Source organism: Brassica oleracea, chromosome C3, assembly GCF_000695525.1.
Source record: "Brassica oleracea var. oleracea cultivar TO1000 chromosome C3, BOL, whole genome shotgun sequence".
Classification (NCBI taxonomy): domain Eukaryota; kingdom Viridiplantae; phylum Streptophyta; class Magnoliopsida; order Brassicales; family Brassicaceae; genus Brassica; species Brassica oleracea.
In genome coordinates this window covers 32,640,083-32,658,241 of record NC_027750.1, presented here as the reverse complement: position 1 = coordinate 32,658,241, position 18,159 = coordinate 32,640,083, and the positions used below count along the sequence as shown (strand labels likewise).

Sequence of the window (18,159 nt, the reverse complement as noted above, 5' to 3'; positions counted from 1 at the left end):
AATTTCAAAAATTATGAGGACGATTAGTTATGCAAACATACCCTAGACCAGGGCATTGCATATATAAATACTAGACCGTCTCTTTCTCAAAACAAAGTCCACACCACCGTCTCCTTCTCAAAATTATGAATTTAATTTCTTTTTTATAATTTGTTTTTTTAGTATTTTATTGTTTTATTGTCTATGTTTTTCTTATTTTATATTCATAATTTACATTATGAAGACAATAATTATATTGCTTATGTTTTGTTTTATTTTAAACTCATAATAAATTTATATAAATCTTTGCTTACTTTCACAGTTATTCAAATATATTTAAATTACATCGATAAATTAAGAAGTGTAGTTTTAAAGTTATAATCTCTTTTAATTCATAATTCCGCGCAGGGCGCGGATTATCACCTAGTACAATTAATAAAACACAACGTTTCGTCTAATTACTAAACCATACAATTACAAACCATTACATAACTAAATCTTTACAAAACCATCAAAATAGAATTGCTGGTTCGCTACATTTCGTTCTATAGTATTGATAGAATACAGTCGTCAGACTACCTTCATTCCTCTTCGTCTACATCGCATTCAATTAAGATGATATACCTCCGGTTTCATTTGTCTGGAAAATCAAAACCAGTGTATTAGTTCAATACAATGTCATTGATTAAGAAAATATCAAACCAGTATGTTCTTCCATACAAACCAGTTAACCAGTATATTAATTACTTTCGATAATTTATATCATGATTACTATATATCAAAAAATTCAACATCAAACAATACAATTGTTCACAATATAAATTACTTAGTTCAAAATTAAAACTAATTATTTACTAATTTCCAAAAAGAAATTGCCTTCCAAAAACTATTCCTATATTTTAGCAACTCTTCATAGCAATTACAATATCAATCAACTACAAGAATATTCTTTTTTTGCTTTCTAATCTTGCAAATCATGTTTAAATCAGTTATGGAACCAAAAAACAAAGCATTCCTATATTTTAGCAACTCTTCATAACAATTACGATATCAATCAACTTCAAGATTTTTTTTTTTTTTTGCTTTCTAATCTTGCAAATCACGTTTAAAATCACTTATGGAACCAAAAAAAATATACATATATTTTAGCAACTCTTCATAATAATTACTATATCAATCACCTACAAGAATATCCTTTTTTTTGTTTTCTAATCGTGCAAATCACGTTTAATTTAATAAAACACACACAATCTAAAAAAAACTCTTATATTTTACACTTAATTGTTTAATTTACAAGTGAAAAAAGCAACTCATAGTTTAAAAACGGACGCTACCAAAATGAACAAGATACACCTATATCAGAACTAAATAAACTATGAAACATTAACAAGAATGTTTTTTACAACTAACAAAAGCATAAAATTATGCAAAATATACATCCGCATGGGCGTGTAGGTCAAAAACTAGTTTCCCCTTAATTAACTAGTTAATTTTACCAGTTTAATGAATTTTAACTAAAACAAACAAAAATTAGAAATTTATCAACATTTATGTATAAAAGGATTACGGGATAAGAAACATTTAAAATAAACAATCAGTAAACATTAACTATAGACATACATAGACATACATAAAGGAAACGTTTTTGCATTTTGATTCAATAAAAATGAGTTTGGGATTAGCCCCAGGACAGAACATTACTTGGGTGTTTTAGATGTTCTTGGAGAATGTTTTAGATGTTCTTGTTGAGGCTGAGCAGTACATCCGCGACCTTCCTTTTGAAGCCAAAGCTGATATCTGGGAAGCTATGAGGAACTATGGGAAGATTCATGGAGATATGGATTTGGAGGATTACGCAGAGGAGTTAATGGTTGAACTTGACCCCTTCGAAGGCACCAACAAGATTATAGTAAGAAAAAAAAAAAACAAGATTCCTGCCCGGCTGCCCCTCCACCAAAATCATACAGGGAGACAAGTATGCTTGCTAGTAGGAGTAGGATTCTCGAGTTTTAGAATCTGACTTCTTACAAGGATGAAGCTAAGGAGATGGCTGCAAAGAAGGGGTCGGTTTATGTTCCAGACACGAGATGTGTTCTGCATGACATTGACGAGGAGGCTAAAGAACAGGCATTACTCTACCACAGTGAGAGGTTAGCGATTGCTTATGGTATCATATGCACGAGCCGGTCCTATAAATTTTAAGGCTACAAGCCAAAACAAAAAAATTTGGCCGGTTTGGGGAAGGGGTGATTCGAACCCACGCTAGAAATGTGAGACGGCAGCCACGTAAACCACTAGAACAACATAGACTTTTATAAAAAATGTGGCCGGTATTTTAGTTATTCAGAGTCGGCCGGAAGCCCGTGCTTCCTTTGCTTTGGGCCAGGGCCGCCTTACCCAGCCTCGGAAGTCCCTCACAATCATCAAGAATCTCCGCGTGTGTAATGACTGTCAACTTTATCAAGATCATGTCCAAAATCATTGGTAGAACGTTGATTGTGATTTGTGAGAGACAAAAAACGTTTCCATAACTTCAGTGATGGTAAATGTTCTTGTAGCGATTACTGGTAGAGCTCACAGGTTCTTGAGTGGCGTGTTCACATGTATAGCGCTCCAAAGTCTCCAGAACTCTGCTCAATGTTGGGAATTGAAATAGTATATGCTATGCTGTAACAAATTTCATTTGCTTTAGACCTTTTACTTGAGGTATTAAGTTTGTGCTTCTCGTATTATGGCAGAACATTTGGAGATGTCGGTTTAAAGTTGCAAGAATTCATGTTAAAAAAAAAGATTCTATAAATAACGAATTTTTTTTTGTTTCTTACAACAATGAAGAATTAAGTAATGAAACCACCCGATTCAGTAAACCAAACCGGTGGGGTAGAATTGACATAAAGCATAGCTGAAGGAGAACTCCTCACACCTCGTGCAAGCTTGTCCGACAAAGTGTTTTGTGCTCTTGGTATATGTCTGATTCAAAAGTCAGGAAAGAAAGTCTTACTGCGAATAAATTCTTCCATGTGTGTAGAGAAAGCTGGCTATTCTTCAGGGGTCGACACCATCTTCACCAATGAGAACAATCCGTCGCAAACAGTACGTCAGAATATTGAAGGGTCTTCATGCACTTCATTACCCATATTAGTGCTTCACACTCAGCATGCAGAGGTGAAAAACTTCTACGAAGATTCATCGCTCCCATTATAACATATGTTGAACCATTTTGTCGGCAGAACCAACCTTGTCCCGTAAATACATCTTCTTCTTTTCAAGCACCATCAATGTAACAAATTCTAATGTTTTCCAAAGAAAGACAATCAGACGCCTGCTGTACTTTCCCACCAAGGGTATTTGCACTGGCCCCATGCGCTAATTGAGCCTCTTTCCATACCGTACTTTCCACATCGGCTTGGCGAAGTATCTCCTGTGGGTTATCATTCCTGTTAGAGTATATCTTATCATTTCTTGTCTTCCAAATATACCATAATATCCAAGGGAAGTATTCAAACTCATCCTCCCTTTTCACCCTCCAAAATAGATAATCCATATTGGTAAAAACTGAGGGCGAATTAGGAAAAATTGCCGGAGATGAGGGGATCTTGGATAGTGCCCATGATTGTAGTGCTGTTGGACACTCAAAAAGTACATGATTAGTGGACTCTTCATCTGCCCCACACATGCTACACCGTAAATCACAATCAATCCCCCGAGTCTTAAGGTTCTTGAAAACTGGTAGTGTACCAAATAAAATTTGCCACACAAAGTGTCGTAGTTTCGGAGAACACTTCAATTTCCAAAAAAAGGCCAAAAGGGATTTTACATTTGGTCCGTATATGGTCACCTTTTGACCACTGTCTGGAATAATGATTCAACCTTAAACCCTCATTTTACCATATATTTACCCGACTCTGTAAAACTCCATCCAACCGTATCTGCCTTATGGCTTTGACTGACCGCCAATCCTATGATGATCTTCACATCGTCAGGGTGGATATAAAAATTAAGCAAATCCACATTCGATGAACAATCAACCGGATTAATGAGATGTTCCACTCTTAAAGAGGGGTTTAAAAATTGAGTGTGATTTTTTTGGTAATGCTGACCTCGGGCGAAGAGCGGGGATCCATGGGTCTGTCCATACAGAGATAGACTGCCCGGTTCCCATTCTTTTGATTAGTCCATTTTTAACCAGAGATCTAGCTGAACATATACTTCTCCATCCATAAGAAGATGAATAGGATCTGTGATTTTCTAGAGGGTCTGTATTCCAAAAATATCTTCCTTTAAAAACTTTTGAGAACAAACATTCTGGTTTGTCTATCAAACGCCAAAACTGTTTAACCAATAATGTTGTATTAAAATCTTGGAGGTCTCTAAATCCCGCCTCCACCCCACCAGACAAGAGATAAAGAAATATCTTTTCAGACGATGTTCATAGTTTCAGACAATCTCTTTGTGTTTTCATTCCATATTTTTTTTGGGAAAATTTGGCAAAAGAGGTAAAAAATCTGACATTTTTTCCTTATACATTGTGTTATTTTCTTTTCAAATAACCTTAAGTGAATAATAAAATTATCTAAAATAAATAATTTTAAATTTTAAAAAATTAAATATATAAAGCAGGATTATTTGTTAATATGATTATTCAATATTGTTTTTCTTAATAAACAAATAATTTTAAAAAATATTTAGAAAATCGGTGTACTATTTTCAGGATGTATATCATAAAATTTGAATTATTTCTACTCTAAAAATGTATAATTTATATAATGATCTATTATTGTTAAGAAAAACCATTTTCTGCACTTTCTGCATTTTCACGTGGACGACTGCACATTGTCTTCATCATCACCATCTTCTTCAGTGTCACCAACACCAACGTCGATGAACATTATCAAATTCTATTAACTAGTAAAGCGGAAGCTTAATTTTGATCCCTAGAATCGTCTGCGCTAATACTATATTGAATATTCTGTTTGGAGTTTTATAAGAGAACTATTAGGTGTTCTAATGCACAATGTGCAGAAGTAAAAGTTTTAAAATTTAAATCATATTTAAAAATAAAATTTTGTTAATTTTAGATTTTATCTTTTCTAACAATATTTTAATTTTAAAATTTAAATTAATTATATGTAAAAAATTTGATAAAATAAAAAATAAAAATTATATTAAAAATTTTGGAAATATTTTATCCATTTATTTTGATTAAAATATATTCAATCAAATTCTATAAAACTAAGAGAAAATTTTGTTAGGTATATAATTATCATAACCTAAAGCGAAATAATATTTCTAAGAATGTAGATATAAAAATAAATTAATGGTAATGTGAAAGTTACAACTTAAAAAAAACTGCATAAAAATTTGAAGTAATAAAAACAAATATTTCGAAATGTTTTGATATATTATTATACTTCTATCTACTATTATACTATTTATTGTTATATTAGTGATGATTTATGAGTTATTATCGTATTATAAAAAACATATCAAAAGTATAAAACAAAACAACATTAAATTAAATGTAAATGTCATTGTTATTATCACTTTTATTTTAAAGTCAATGTGGGAATGACACATTACAAAACCGTTCTAATATACTAATATGTCATGTCTTGCATAATCTTTATGCTTGAGATGAACTGATGAGACAATTTCTAAGAGTAGAACATGCAATATATTTTTACCTAATCCGACTAAGAACTATCATAACAGAGAACCATCTTTTTTGATCTGGCTATGGCCCAAATTTATTAAGGATTTTCATGATTTGACTACGTCAGAACCATGGCTTCCTTTAACACGTTCTACAATTTGAAATCAACTATATTATTTAATGAGTTTATATATGTGAGGCATATGTAGAAATTTTTTACATGTTCGATATAATCTTAATATGCAAATATGTAGGTTAATGAGTTAGCTTTAAAATAAATATGGTCATTATAATCGACATTTCAATTCCCTTATAGTTCGATAATGTATGGCATTAATGAGTAATCGGCTATATACATAGGAAACATATAGTATATTATGTTAAAGCTATTTTAGAATGAGTAGTGACAGTACATAAAATTATTCTAGTTAAAAAAAGGTTTTTAATTAGAGGTTGTGAGAAAGATTATAGTGTTGACACCTAAACAATGACAATTTGGTTAATAACACATGAGGCTAAGGTTAGTTTATAATAATGCTCCTCAAATAATAAAAAGGGGATGTATATTTGGTTATCTCTAGTTGGTGTATAAATAATCTAAAATAAACTCTCAAAGATTTTTTAAATGTCCAACTCTAGTCGCTGGACTACAAATTTTAATCGTTTTAATTTGATTTCATCAATTTGCATCAAACTTCAAATTCTATTTATGTTTCGCTCAAATTTTAATTTAAAAAATCTAACTGCAACTAATTTTGTGTTCTATAAATTTTATTGATATCAAAGGTTCACGGAATTATTATTTAAAATACTATGAAAGACTGCAGCAATTATGATTATGATATTCAAAGTATTATTTCATCTTTTTAATTTTAAATAATTTTGATTTTATAGTTTTGGTGGAGGTTTACAAGGAAAGTCGCAAACACAAATACCACCGATACAGTGAGCCTCTGCATGTCTTCCGTAATAACTGCATTTTATTCCGCATATACGGCAATCACCAAGACTCGCCTGACATCCCATATTATCCTCCACTACAATAAATAAAACAACATTTTATGTTTAAATAATGAAAAACTAAGATTTAGGAGGTATCAACACAGTAAAAATACAATATATATATACCAATGAATAATGCCAAAACCAAAAAAACTAAGTTGAATAAGGCAAGCATCTTTGAATATTGTTCTTTTTCAAAAACGAAAATGAATCTTTGAATATTGCCATGACTAAACTATAAAAGATTATGTATATCTTTTTTTTTAGGGATTATGCATATAAAAAAAAACTAACATCACAATATTCAAGGCATGTTTTTTTTTTTTTTTTTTTTTTTTTTTGATAACTCTGGTATCTGGGCAGCCACATTCCCAACTATCCCTCCGTAGGGGGTCCAGCGCCCCAACGGAAGGGATGTTAAATCCGCTGTGGCCGGGGCTCAAAGTCGTAATGGCGGACACCTCAGCCGAAGTTCCTTTACCACCAGACCACGAGGCCCCGGTTTATTCAAGGCATGTTCCAACAAACAAGACTGATACTAGACTAAAATTGTGACTGAATACACTTTTTGAGGAAAAGATAAACACATACCTAAAGCAAACATTATAAGGAAGATGATGGGGAAAACAACTGAAAATTTTGCGTTAGACATATGTATTTCTAGATTTAGTTACTTGTTTATTGAATATTGAAAGACTCTAAATTTTGGGTAACACTAAGGAGAGATTTATAGGATGATGAGGTGACCATTATAATACAATTAATAATAATAATTATTATTATTATTATATTTTTGGAAAATTGACTGTAATTATGATAATAATATATAAATATGGAATATTGACGGGGCGGTGGTCTGACCTATTGAACTATTAATTATGTCATATGAATTAAAAAAAAATTCAACAACTTTTAACATATTTAGATTTGACTAGTCTATCACAAATTTAATTTTTCACTGACCATAGATCTACTTAATAATAACAGATTTTTTTTCATTTTCAAAGATTTTATTCTATTTGACCAAAGAATTACTTTATTTAATTATTATTTATTTAATTTTCAAAAATATACTAGTATTTGAAAGATTAGTTTCCTTTTAACTATGTACTAGAGCTTGACCTTCGTGTATACGCAGATGTTTGTTTTCACTTTATATATATTGATATTATTTAAAATGTTTAATGGTTATTATTTTTAACATTTTCATATATTTAAATTTTTATATCACTTTTAAATACAGAAATAAATATTTTACATACACACATTACTTTTTTTGTTATAAACTATATATATATATATATAAATTATATTATTATATTTGTATTTGATTATTAGAAAATGAATATATGTATAAAGCAATACATGAATATTATTTTGTATTTTATTTGTTATTACTTTTATGTGTATGGTCAAAATAGAATATTTAAAAAACATAATGCTATATATATATTTTAATTCGATGATGGTAATGAAAACATTGCTGGAGATGGAGATGGGTTTGTGGAGCATGCGGAATAGATGGACAATGACATTGGTTTTGTGCTTGCCACCAAAGTTCCAAGAGCAATAGATCTATATGATGACAAATTTGAACAAAAAATAGAGATATTGTGGACATGGAGTTTGAACCTGATGTTTTTGAAGAAGATCATGTCTAATTCATGATTCATAACCTCTTTAGTAAGGTAAAATTTTACTTTTTGTCTATCTTTAGCTTTTCTATCTCAGATTTTAACCATTTTCATGTTTTTGTCTTCACTTTCAAATATATAAATATCAAGTTGTGACTTCTGACGCATCTGCAACTCCACTACAAAATCAAGTCAATATACTTGTTTGATTACGAAGAATAGAGGATTGAAAGTGAAAACCAAAATTTTTTTTCGGTTGTTCTCAAGATCAAAACAATATATTTTTGTCCTATATTTTTTATGTGTCTCAAGGAGATTATATTGTGTATGTGAACTAAAAGTACAACTTATAATGTGACCTAATTATAATATATATATATATATATATATAAATCTATGAAGTTTAATATCAATGATGTGTCTAAGTTTTAGTATTATATGTATAAAATTTTATAATAATACCATATTATATATATATATATAAAACAAAAAAAACCAGCGTACTTTCCAAATGTTCCCGTATTTTTAATAAATAGCTAGATCCATATATGCCGCGCACGTACAATGCATACCGAATGGAGAAAGCGGATCAAGCGTTGCGGATTTAACAGATCTAGCGGATTGAGGGGAACAAGAGTGGATCAAGCGGATCGAGCGGTTCAAGTGTGGATCTAGCGGTTCAAAACATATAATTGAATGGTGAAAGTGGTCCAAAATACTATACTAATTTAAATTAATCTATATAAAATTTTATAATATTTATTTTCATAATTAAAAATAATATTTTAAAAATACTTTATAAATGAAAGATATAAAATTTTATTCAAAATATAATTAAAAAATATTTTAAAGATACAATTTTATATTAATAATTATTTTTCATAATTCAAATTAGTTATTCTAATAATTGTTTTATAAATTTAATTATTAAAATATTATTCAAAATATAATTAAGATAGTTTTAAAATATATATAACTATTTAAAGTTTTAAATTTAATATATATTTTATTTTGGATGATTTTAAAATAATTATAATCGTAGTAAAATAGTATTCTATTACTATAGTAAAACTACTTAATGTTTTCTATAATAATATCAACATAAATAATATAAATCTTAATATTTAATAGATAACACATATTCTACTTCAAACAGAATTTGAATTTTTTTAAAAAAATTTAGAATTTGAAAATGTATAATTTGAAAACTATAAATAAACTGTAATATTAAATTAAAAAATACATGATAAATATGGTGTAAATATTAAAACTAAATGGTGTATTTAAATGTAATACAAATTAGAAGATAAAGAAATATAATATTATGCTTGTATATGATATAAAAAGTTTTATCATAAAAATATTGAGATAGAATAATAACTTCAAATTAAAACAAGTTTTACAGACAAAAAAGTGTATGAAACACTCCTTTTAGCACGTGTATTGCATATCAAGTGGTTCCTCCACTTTTTTCACAAAAAGACAAATATATTTGTACTGCTTGTGGTTCCTCCATCTTTTCTAATTAATATGTAAAATTTTGTGAATGGGAAATTATAAGATAGAGGCTACACATTAGGGTATGATCCACCTTTGCTCCACTCTCCCTATTCTCAACCTAGATTTACCTTTCCATTGACTGGGTTTATTCACCGTCTTTGCCATTTTGCCTTTGAAAATTCAAATCAAAAATCGAGACGAGTTAACGTCAGATTTGGCAATCTTAGAAGCTGCCTAGTGGTTTCCGGGAAGTTTCCATCCCTTACTTATTAATCAAGAAGCATTTTTAATAATAAACCCTGATTTAGTAAACTAATAACATTTTTACCATTATGGCTGATGTGGCACTCTCACAGTCCTCTTCAGCTAACTAAACTAATAGACTTTTATTTACTAGGATATTTACAATTATTGCCATTAGGACCTACTTAACCAAATGATAATATGAAATGAATACGGCATTACCCGGTTCGTGTAATAGGACAATAGTCTGTTTAAATTATAAATCTAACCAGTTTTCTCAATTCAAAAGAGGGTAAATGGGCTACGAAGCTCAACTATAAACCATGACTCTGTTCTTCGTCTGCACCACTTTCTCACAGTCTCGAGTTGATTGCTTCTCCAATCTTCCTCGCGTCACTTTGATGTAAGTTTTAGTTAGAATCAAGCAAAAGAGATGAGCTACGTCTAGCTGTTCCATTTCTATTGCACAATCATGACCTAAGTTAGTCGAGAGGCATTAGATCCCAGATTCTTTAGATTTTTAATAGAAATTGATTGTGAATGTTTAGATAACGAAACCCGAAATCGTTGCGTCGAGTCTATCAGAACCAGTCTGCGCTTACGAACATCTTTTACATGTCTGTGTATGTTGTTTTTTTTTTGATAAAGGTTGTATGTTGTTTCATAAGAGAGAGCAAGACATGTGGAGAAATCTGCAAAGCAAAGATCAATGCATTTGATGCCACGGTGATCTGGGACGAGCAAGGCTCGAGCTAAGCATTTAAAGAGACTGTTTTGTTTCTATGACCATATTAGTAAAGAACCTACAGCATTGAATTAAAGGCAGTTGAGAGCTGCTGTCCTCAGATGTGAGTAAAAGATGCAGTCCTCAGATATGAATATGAACATGTTTGTGTATGTTGTTTCGTAAGAGTTTGCCGGTTACGAGCAGTAATAAACCGGAGTCCTCAAATGTGGGTAAAAGTTTTGAGAGTATTACTTAAGCTGTGGTTTTTCGTTGATCATTGTCTCTAACTATCCTATTGCATTTGGTATTAAAATGTGCAGGCGTAAGTCTGAATAATGAAGAGAATAAAGCATGTTTTATTGGCTTAAGGGCTGTAATTTAAAATTATTTTCTCATAACAGTTTTTTTCTCTTGCATTGGAACATGGTTTGCTTTTTTGGTTATGGCATCCCATCGTAAGAATCTTAGATATTTTTTCTCTAGAGCTACATCCAATTAGTTTTGGCATAAGTTTTTTAAGAAATGAAGTCTAGACCAATGTTCTGTATAAAACAAAAAGGTTAATATAATTCTCCGCTACTTATTTCAAAAACTTTAATTCTCCCAAAACATTCTTTTTTTTTAAAATAATATTTGATTTATTTAATGAACCCCAAAGAAGAGATTCGGGTACACATATTCGAGAACGGAAAAAATTCCGGTTAACTGAAATAACGACGGCTCTAGATTACGAAAAATCAACAACAACACACAAACAAACTAATCTAAAGGAAAATCTCTCAAAACCTATATGTTGTGTTTACTCATTTCACTAAAATCTCAATGACCTTGATTTGGCTGTTCGACGCCCAGTAGGATTCGTATACATATAGTTGGGGTAATTTTTTTTGTCATTTTTTTTTGTTGTTCACCATAGCATCAAACTCTTTTATTGGTGTAAAATCATTTTATACATGTTTAACTTAACTTATTCTTTAGTTTTATAACATACAAAAACATATGTATTAACATGAAACTAAATATTGTGAAATCTTTTTTAATTCAAAATTCAAATGGTTTCTTTTGCCTCCAAAGTCGTGTTGGATAAGTTCATGTGGATGGATTTCTGCAGATGGGTTTCTGTGGATGAATTCCTATGGATGGGTTTCTGCAGATGGATTTCTGTGGATGGGTTTCTGCAGATGGAATCCATGTTTCTTCTTCTTCTCAATACTCCCCCTCAAGCTTGAGCATAAGGTATGATCAAGCTTGGAAGCCATGAACACATCTCTCATTAAAACCTTAGTGTGAAAAATCCAATGGGACAAAAACACAGTAAGGAAAAAGAGTAGATGGTTCATGGCAAAGGGGATCATGATCTAGACAGGTCTATGAGTCCTAACCTTGGATGGATGGACTCACAAACTTTGGTGTTTGCTCATTTGGTGAAGATATCAGCTAGTTGGTCTTCACTTCTAGTGTTGCTGTAAGATAATCTTCTGCTCCACAGCTTGTCTCACTTTGTGACAGTCCACTTCAATGTGCTTTGTCCTCTCTCATGAAACACTGAGTTTGAAGCAATATGGATGGCCGCCTGATTATCACAGTGCATTGTGATTGGTGTTGTAGTCTCTATGCCCAAGTCTCTTAGCAACTTTCTGATCCAGAGGAGCTCAATAGTAAGCTTCCTCATTGCTCTATATTCTGCCTCAGCACTTGAACATGATACCAACTTTTGCTTCTTGCTTTTCCAAGTAATGCCTCCAATGAAGGTGCAATAGTCTGTAGTAGACCTCATGTCTACTCTATCACCAGCCTAATCTGCATCACAATATCCCACAATCTTTGTGCTCTTGTTGCATCCCATCCAAACACCTTGACCCAGAGCCTCCCTTAGGTACCTCATAACTTTTTCCACCATATTCCAATGATGAACCTTAGGTGCTTGCATATGTTGGCTAACTTGGTTCATATCTGGTCTGGTAATGGTGAGATAGATCAGCTTCCCAACCATTCTTCTATAGAGCTTGAAGTCTCCAAATGGTTTATCCTCAAACTCCCCCTCATGCAAGACTTTGTACCCTTCTTCAAGTGGTGTTTTAGCTACTCTCGCTCCAAGCTTTCCTGCCTCATTCAAAAGATCAAGTGTGTACTTCCTTTGATATAAGAAAAGCCCCTCTTTAGAGCGACATATTTCTATCCCTAGAAAGTACTTTAGCTCACCCAAATCTTTAATATCAAAAGTAGACTTAAGAAAAACTTTGGTTGAGATGATACCTTCCTTGTCACTTCCTGTGATGATAATATCATCTACATAAATAAGAATCACCACAATTCCGTGATTGCTTGTGAGTGTGAAGAGTGTATGATCAGCTTCTGATTTTACAAACCCCTCTTCCATTGAGAGTTGTACTCAGTTTGTGGTACCAAGCCCTTGGTGACTGTTTTAATCCATAGATTGCTCTCTTCAACCTTAGGACATTCCATGGCTTGACCATGTCTTCCATACCCGGAGGTGGCCTCATGTAAGCCTCATCCTCCAGCTCTCCTTGAAGAAAAACATTTTTTGACATCCATTTGCCATAAATCTCATTCCAAGTTCACTGCTAAGGAGAGTAGAATCCTTATTGTGTAGAGTTTAGTTACTGGTGCAAATGTATCCAAATAGTCTTCTCCATAGACTTGGGTGTATCCTCTTGCAACTAGCCTTGTCTTCTTTCTTTCGGGTTTCCCATTGGCAAGGTTTTTGATGGTGAAGAGTAGACTGCTTGTAACAGCTTTCTTTCCTTTGGAGAGCTCAGTTTCATACCAAGTATCATTCTTGATCATGGCACTAACTTCATCCTCAACTGACTCTCTCCACTCTTCATGCTCCATGGCTTCTTCATAAGTCTTTGGTACATACTCTTGATCCAGGTTGCTGATGAAGACTACATGCTCTTAAGGATAACTCGCAAAAGAACATGTTACTTGGATAGGATGAGACACTGCACTGTTGTTGAAGTATACTTTGGTGTCCATCCACTGAGATGGTTTCTTCACCCTTGTACTCCTCCTTAATGGTTGAACTTCTTGTTGCATTCCATTTTGATCATGAACAACTTCTTCTTGGATAGCTTCCTCGTGGATAGCTTCGTCGCGGATAGCTTCCTCGTGGATAACTTGCAAATTAGGTTGATTTTCCCCCTCATGATCAGGATGGAATGCTTCTTCAATTGGTGCAGCTTCATCCACAACTGGAGGTAAAGATGAAGTGCTCGGTACTGCACTTGTATGAGGCTGGCTGATGCCTAGGCTTTCCAGAATGATTCTCAAGTTATTTGCCCTATCTGAAGGTCCTTATGAGAAACCCTGAAGGCTTTCCCAACTCTTCTCATCATAGTACCCTTTTGATTCCACAAACTTAACATCCCTTGAGACCATAACTCTTCTTGATTCGGGCATGTAGCACTTGTACCCCTTCTGCGCATGAGTATATCCTATGAACATGCCTTTGACACTCTTGGCTTCAAGCTTGTTTCTATGTTCTCCTGGTATCAAGACATAGCACACACACCCAAAAAGACGCAAGTGATCAATTGGAGGTTTTATTTTGTTTAATACCTGAAAGAGAGAGATATCTTGGAGGACTTTGGTGGGGATCCTGTTGATCAAATAACATGCTGAGACCACAGCATCTCCCCAGAACCTCTTTGGAACATTGATATGGAACATCATGCTCCTTCCAACCTCCATAAGATGGTGATTCTTCTTTTCAGCAACTCCATTCTGTTGTGGTGTGTATGAGCAGCTTGTTTGATGGATTATGCCATGTTTTGCTAAGTGATGTTTGAAAGCAGTGCTTGTGTATTCCCCACCATTATCAGACCTAAAAATTTTGATCTTGGAATTGAAATGGTTAGATACATAGTTTTGGAAGTTAATAAAAACTTCTAAAACTCTATATTTAGTTTGAATCAAGGTGAGCCATGTATATTTTGATCTTTCATCTATGTAACAAAATATTTATGGTTCTCCCTAGACACACAAGGTGCTGTCCAAACATCAGAGTGCACAAGATCAAAGCAATTTTCATAAATGGTCTTAGAATTAGAGAAAACATATCTCTGATGTTTACCAAGAATACAAGCCTCACAACTTTCATTCTTTAAAGATAGATTAGGTAACATCAATCCTAATGCACGAGAATGAGGATGACCTAATCTAGCATACCATAAAACATCACTAGCTAAAACAGAAGCAGAATTGAAAGCACAAGATAAATCTGAAAGCTTGGTGTCTTCAAGCAAGTAAAGCTCTCCCTTGCTCACACCCTTTCCCAACATCTTACTGGTCTTAATATCCTGAAAGCACACATCATTAGGACTGAAAATAACACAAAATTTAGATCATTAGTTGCTCTTTTCACAGATAATAAGTTGGATGTGAAAGTAGGCATATAAAAAACTTGAGACTCCTTATCAAACAGTTTCAAGTTTCCTACTCATTCAATTGGAATTCTATCACCATAAGCAATCACTACACTCACTAGAGCAGGTTTAACATCACTAATCAGTCTAGCATCCCTAATCATATGATGAGAAGCTCCTGAGTCAATGATCAAAGGTCTAGTAGTGTGTGAAGCACTGTGAATAGAATTTAAAGCATTGACACTGATGTTACCAGAGTTTGCATTGATAGCCTTGATAAGAGCTTCAATGTCTGACTTGCGGATGAAGGCATCATCAGGAGATGGCTGAGACATGGCATGAGATGTGGATCCACCAGTGTGGGTGGTTGAGATCATAGCTCTTCCATTTTCTCCTATGCACATGGAGCCTGATACTGTGGTCTCATGAGCTCTTGCTTCATGTGCTCTAGCCTGGTTGTATCTGTTGGTTGAAGCAGGTCTGAGGTGAGGATGAAGGATCCAACAATTGGTTTTGGAGTGGCCTAGATTCTTGCAGTGCCCACAAGTCACAGACTTGTCTCCTCCTCTTCTTGGTTTGAAGTGTGCTTTGTTGATTGAAGCACTCTCCATCTTCTCATCTTTGTTTGCCATAGACAGTTCCCATTTTCCACCAAAGAGACCATCTGAGCCTAGATCCTTCTGAAGTTGAGAACACACATCATCATAGCTTGGAAACTCTTTAGCTCTCAATATGTGTTTAAGTACATCATTGAAGCTTGGGTTGAGTGTGAGAAGCAATCCAAAGACCTTGTCTTGCTCACGCCTCTCTTCTAGTGTACTAGGATCAGTGGTACTTGGTCTCAGCATCTCAAGTTCAGACCACAGCTGGCTGTACTTCCCAAGGTGCTTGGTGAAGTCCATCTCCTCTTGCTGCAAGTTGCTGATTGCCCTTTTAACCTCAAAAATTCTGGTGAGGTTTGAAGTGTTGCCATATACCTTGTATAAGGTATCCCATAGCTTCTTTGCAGTCTCACAATGTGAGTAAGACTCCATGATAGGAGTATCAAGTGAGCCTTGCAAGATAGACAGCACCATGAGATCCTCCTGACCCCATTTGCCTTCATCTACCACTACAACCTCCTTGCCATCTTCTCCTTGGGTGATTTGTCTTGGGGCTTCACTGGTGGTGATGTGCTCCCATAGACCTCTTCCCCAAAGAGTTGTCCTGGTCAATCTCGACCAGGTAATGTAGTTAGGACCCTTCAGGGTGACTGGAATCATCACTGGCTTGTGCTGCTCCATCTTTGTTTGCTATTGTCCAGCGGATAAAAGGAAGCGCTGAGAAGAAATTTGAATTTCTGAGGCTAGACAGGAGAGAAACAAGGACAACCAAGATATGTTCTCTACAAATGAAGCAAGATGGACAGAACAGAGTGAGCACTTCTAGTTTATGAGATTTTTTTTTTGTCAAGAACAGTTTATGTTACCCACTGGGTAAAAGAAAGTGAAAGAGATTCTGAATAAAGTAAACCAAACAAGTGAAAGAGTAAGGTGAATATAATAGATTTGCGGAAGCAATTTGGTGTTCAAGAGCTTGGAAGCTCTGATACCATGTAAGAAATTGAAGAACAAAGTGAAGAACAAGAGAGAGAGAGAGGAGCTTAATCAGAAAGTAAAGAGAGAGAGAATAAAGAAGGATAATTTTATTCCCTTAAACTTCTCTTGTGTCTACAGCTAAGTACATATAGAGAGATTTTACAGAAAAATAATCTAACAATTGAGTCTGATGTGACAAGTCTCCAACAGTTCTTTTAATTCAAAATTCAAATGGTTTTTTTTCCTCCAAAGTCGTGTTGGATAAGTTCATGTGAATGGATTTCTGCAGATGGGTTTTTGTGGATGAATTCCTATGGATGAGTTTCTGCAGATGGATTTATGTGGATGGGTTTCTGCAGATGAAATCCATGTTTCTTCTTCTTCTCAATAGTCCATCCTCTCCTTAGCCTCTTTGGCTGCTACGACGAGCTTCTCATCGTTATTATCACCGTACGATTTGTTCCTAACATTTCCCTCCTATATTTTATAAACTTGAAAAGAAGTTAGTCTTTCCCAAGAAAATGCTTGAACTGTTTATTTTATTTTAGACGTTTCATTACCGAGAAGGAGACATAGGCTTGGTCATGATTGGTAGTGTAGAGCGAGAACGATGGTCGCCGAGTCCAGACCCGTCCTGGTTCTACCGCGACTGAAGCCGTGTTGGATAAGTCAATCGGTGGAGCACCGCCGTGGAAGCGCCGTCTCCTTGCGCACTCAACTCCGGGAAGCATACCAGCCATAGCTTTTCTTCTTGTCTTGTAGCTACAGATATTTATCACAAATAATTGAGGACGGCAGTATAGGTTACATACTCGATAATGATATGATGCGTTAAATTAAGTATATACAAAAAAGGTAGTTTTAAATATATAGAATATTTTTGATCAAAAAATAATATATAGAATATTTTTATATAACATTACGATTTCTCTTTATAATTTTGCTTTAATCAAAAATATATTATAAGAAACTCGAAATTGTTTTTAAAATAAAACCAAAATGGAGTCGGGGTGATTTTATAAAAATAAGAGCGTAACAGTAAATTATCAAATAAAATGAATAAAAAATAATATAACTTTATTTAATATTTGTCTCAAAAGTAGTCTATCAAACTGAAAATCAGATTAATAACCTTTGTTTATAGAGATAAAGACTATAATGCCATTTTTCAACTATAATATTATCTCGACCAAAAAAAATATCGTGAAGTAATCTCTGGCGACGAGTTGTTGAAGTCCGGCGAGGAACGAAGCAGTGATTATCCATGTCGAAGAAACGAGTTGTGTATCGATATGTTTTAATCTTTATTGACAATGGTTTACAAAGAAAATTTTCAATTTCAATTCGAAAACTTAGGGTTTTCGAATTGAAATTTGGGGGTTTCGATTTGTTGTTCTTCAGATAATATATTTGAGCTTATTTTGTTGTTCAAATCGATCAGAGAGAACATAATCAG

The 18,159-nt window shown here is 33.5% G+C and overlaps 2 protein-coding genes and 2 long non-coding RNA genes across 4 annotated transcripts; 1 reads left to right on the top strand and 3 right to left on the bottom strand.

The window, feature by feature from the left end:
* Positions 1-6,406: 6,406 nt before the first annotated feature.
* Positions 6,407-7,348, bottom strand: LOC106334253. The gene is made up of 2 exons (XR_001268572.1): positions 7,226-7,348; positions 6,407-6,669 (listed from the first exon to the last, which is right to left on the bottom strand). It is a non-coding gene; the product is annotated as an uncharacterized LOC106334253 (long non-coding RNA).
* A 2,922-nt stretch (positions 7,349-10,270) lies between these two features.
* On the top strand, positions 10,271-11,105 carry LOC106333680. Its single transcript, XR_001268440.1, has 2 exons — positions 10,271-10,414; positions 10,660-11,105. It is a non-coding gene; the product is annotated as an uncharacterized LOC106333680 (long non-coding RNA).
* A 2,552-nt stretch (positions 11,106-13,657) lies between these two features.
* Positions 13,658-16,409, bottom strand: LOC106330407. Its single transcript, XM_013768878.1, has 4 exons — positions 15,246-16,409; positions 14,930-15,060; positions 14,068-14,585; positions 13,658-14,007 (listed from the first exon to the last, which is right to left on the bottom strand). The coding sequence occupies exons 1-4, from the start codon at positions 16,407-16,409 to the stop codon at positions 13,658-13,660; spliced, it is 2,163 nt and encodes a 720-aa protein (XP_013624332.1).
* A 678-nt stretch (positions 16,410-17,087) lies between these two features.
* Positions 17,088-17,443, bottom strand: LOC106330406. Its single transcript, XM_013768877.1, has 2 exons — positions 17,264-17,443; positions 17,088-17,180 (listed from the first exon to the last, which is right to left on the bottom strand). The coding sequence occupies exons 1-2, from the start codon at positions 17,441-17,443 to the stop codon at positions 17,088-17,090; spliced, it is 273 nt and encodes a 90-aa protein (XP_013624331.1).
* Between the last annotated feature and the right edge of the window lie 716 nt (positions 17,444-18,159).

Excerpts from the sequence above, each read along its gene's own strand:
- LOC106330407 (XM_013768878.1), bottom strand. The coding sequence starts at position 16,409 with ATGGAGCAGCACAAGCCAGTGATGATTCCAGTCACCCTGAAGGGTCCT. Across the intron at positions 14,586-14,929 it reads TTAGCTAGTGATGTTTTATG|GTCTGATAATGGTGGGGAAT; the intron begins GTATGCTAGATT and ends CAAAATTTTTAG. Across the intron at positions 14,008-14,067 it reads GAGTTGGGAAAGCCTTCAGG|GCATCAGCCAGCCTCATACA; the intron begins GTTTCTCATAAG and ends TGGAAAGCCTAG.
- LOC106330406 (XM_013768877.1), bottom strand. The coding sequence starts at position 17,443 with ATGGCTGGTATGCTTCCCGGAGTTGAGTGCGCAAGGAGACGGCGCTTC. Across the intron at positions 17,181-17,263 it reads AAGCCTATGTCTCCTTCTCG|GAGGGAAATGTTAGGAACAA; the intron begins GTAATGAAACGT and ends TATAAAATATAG.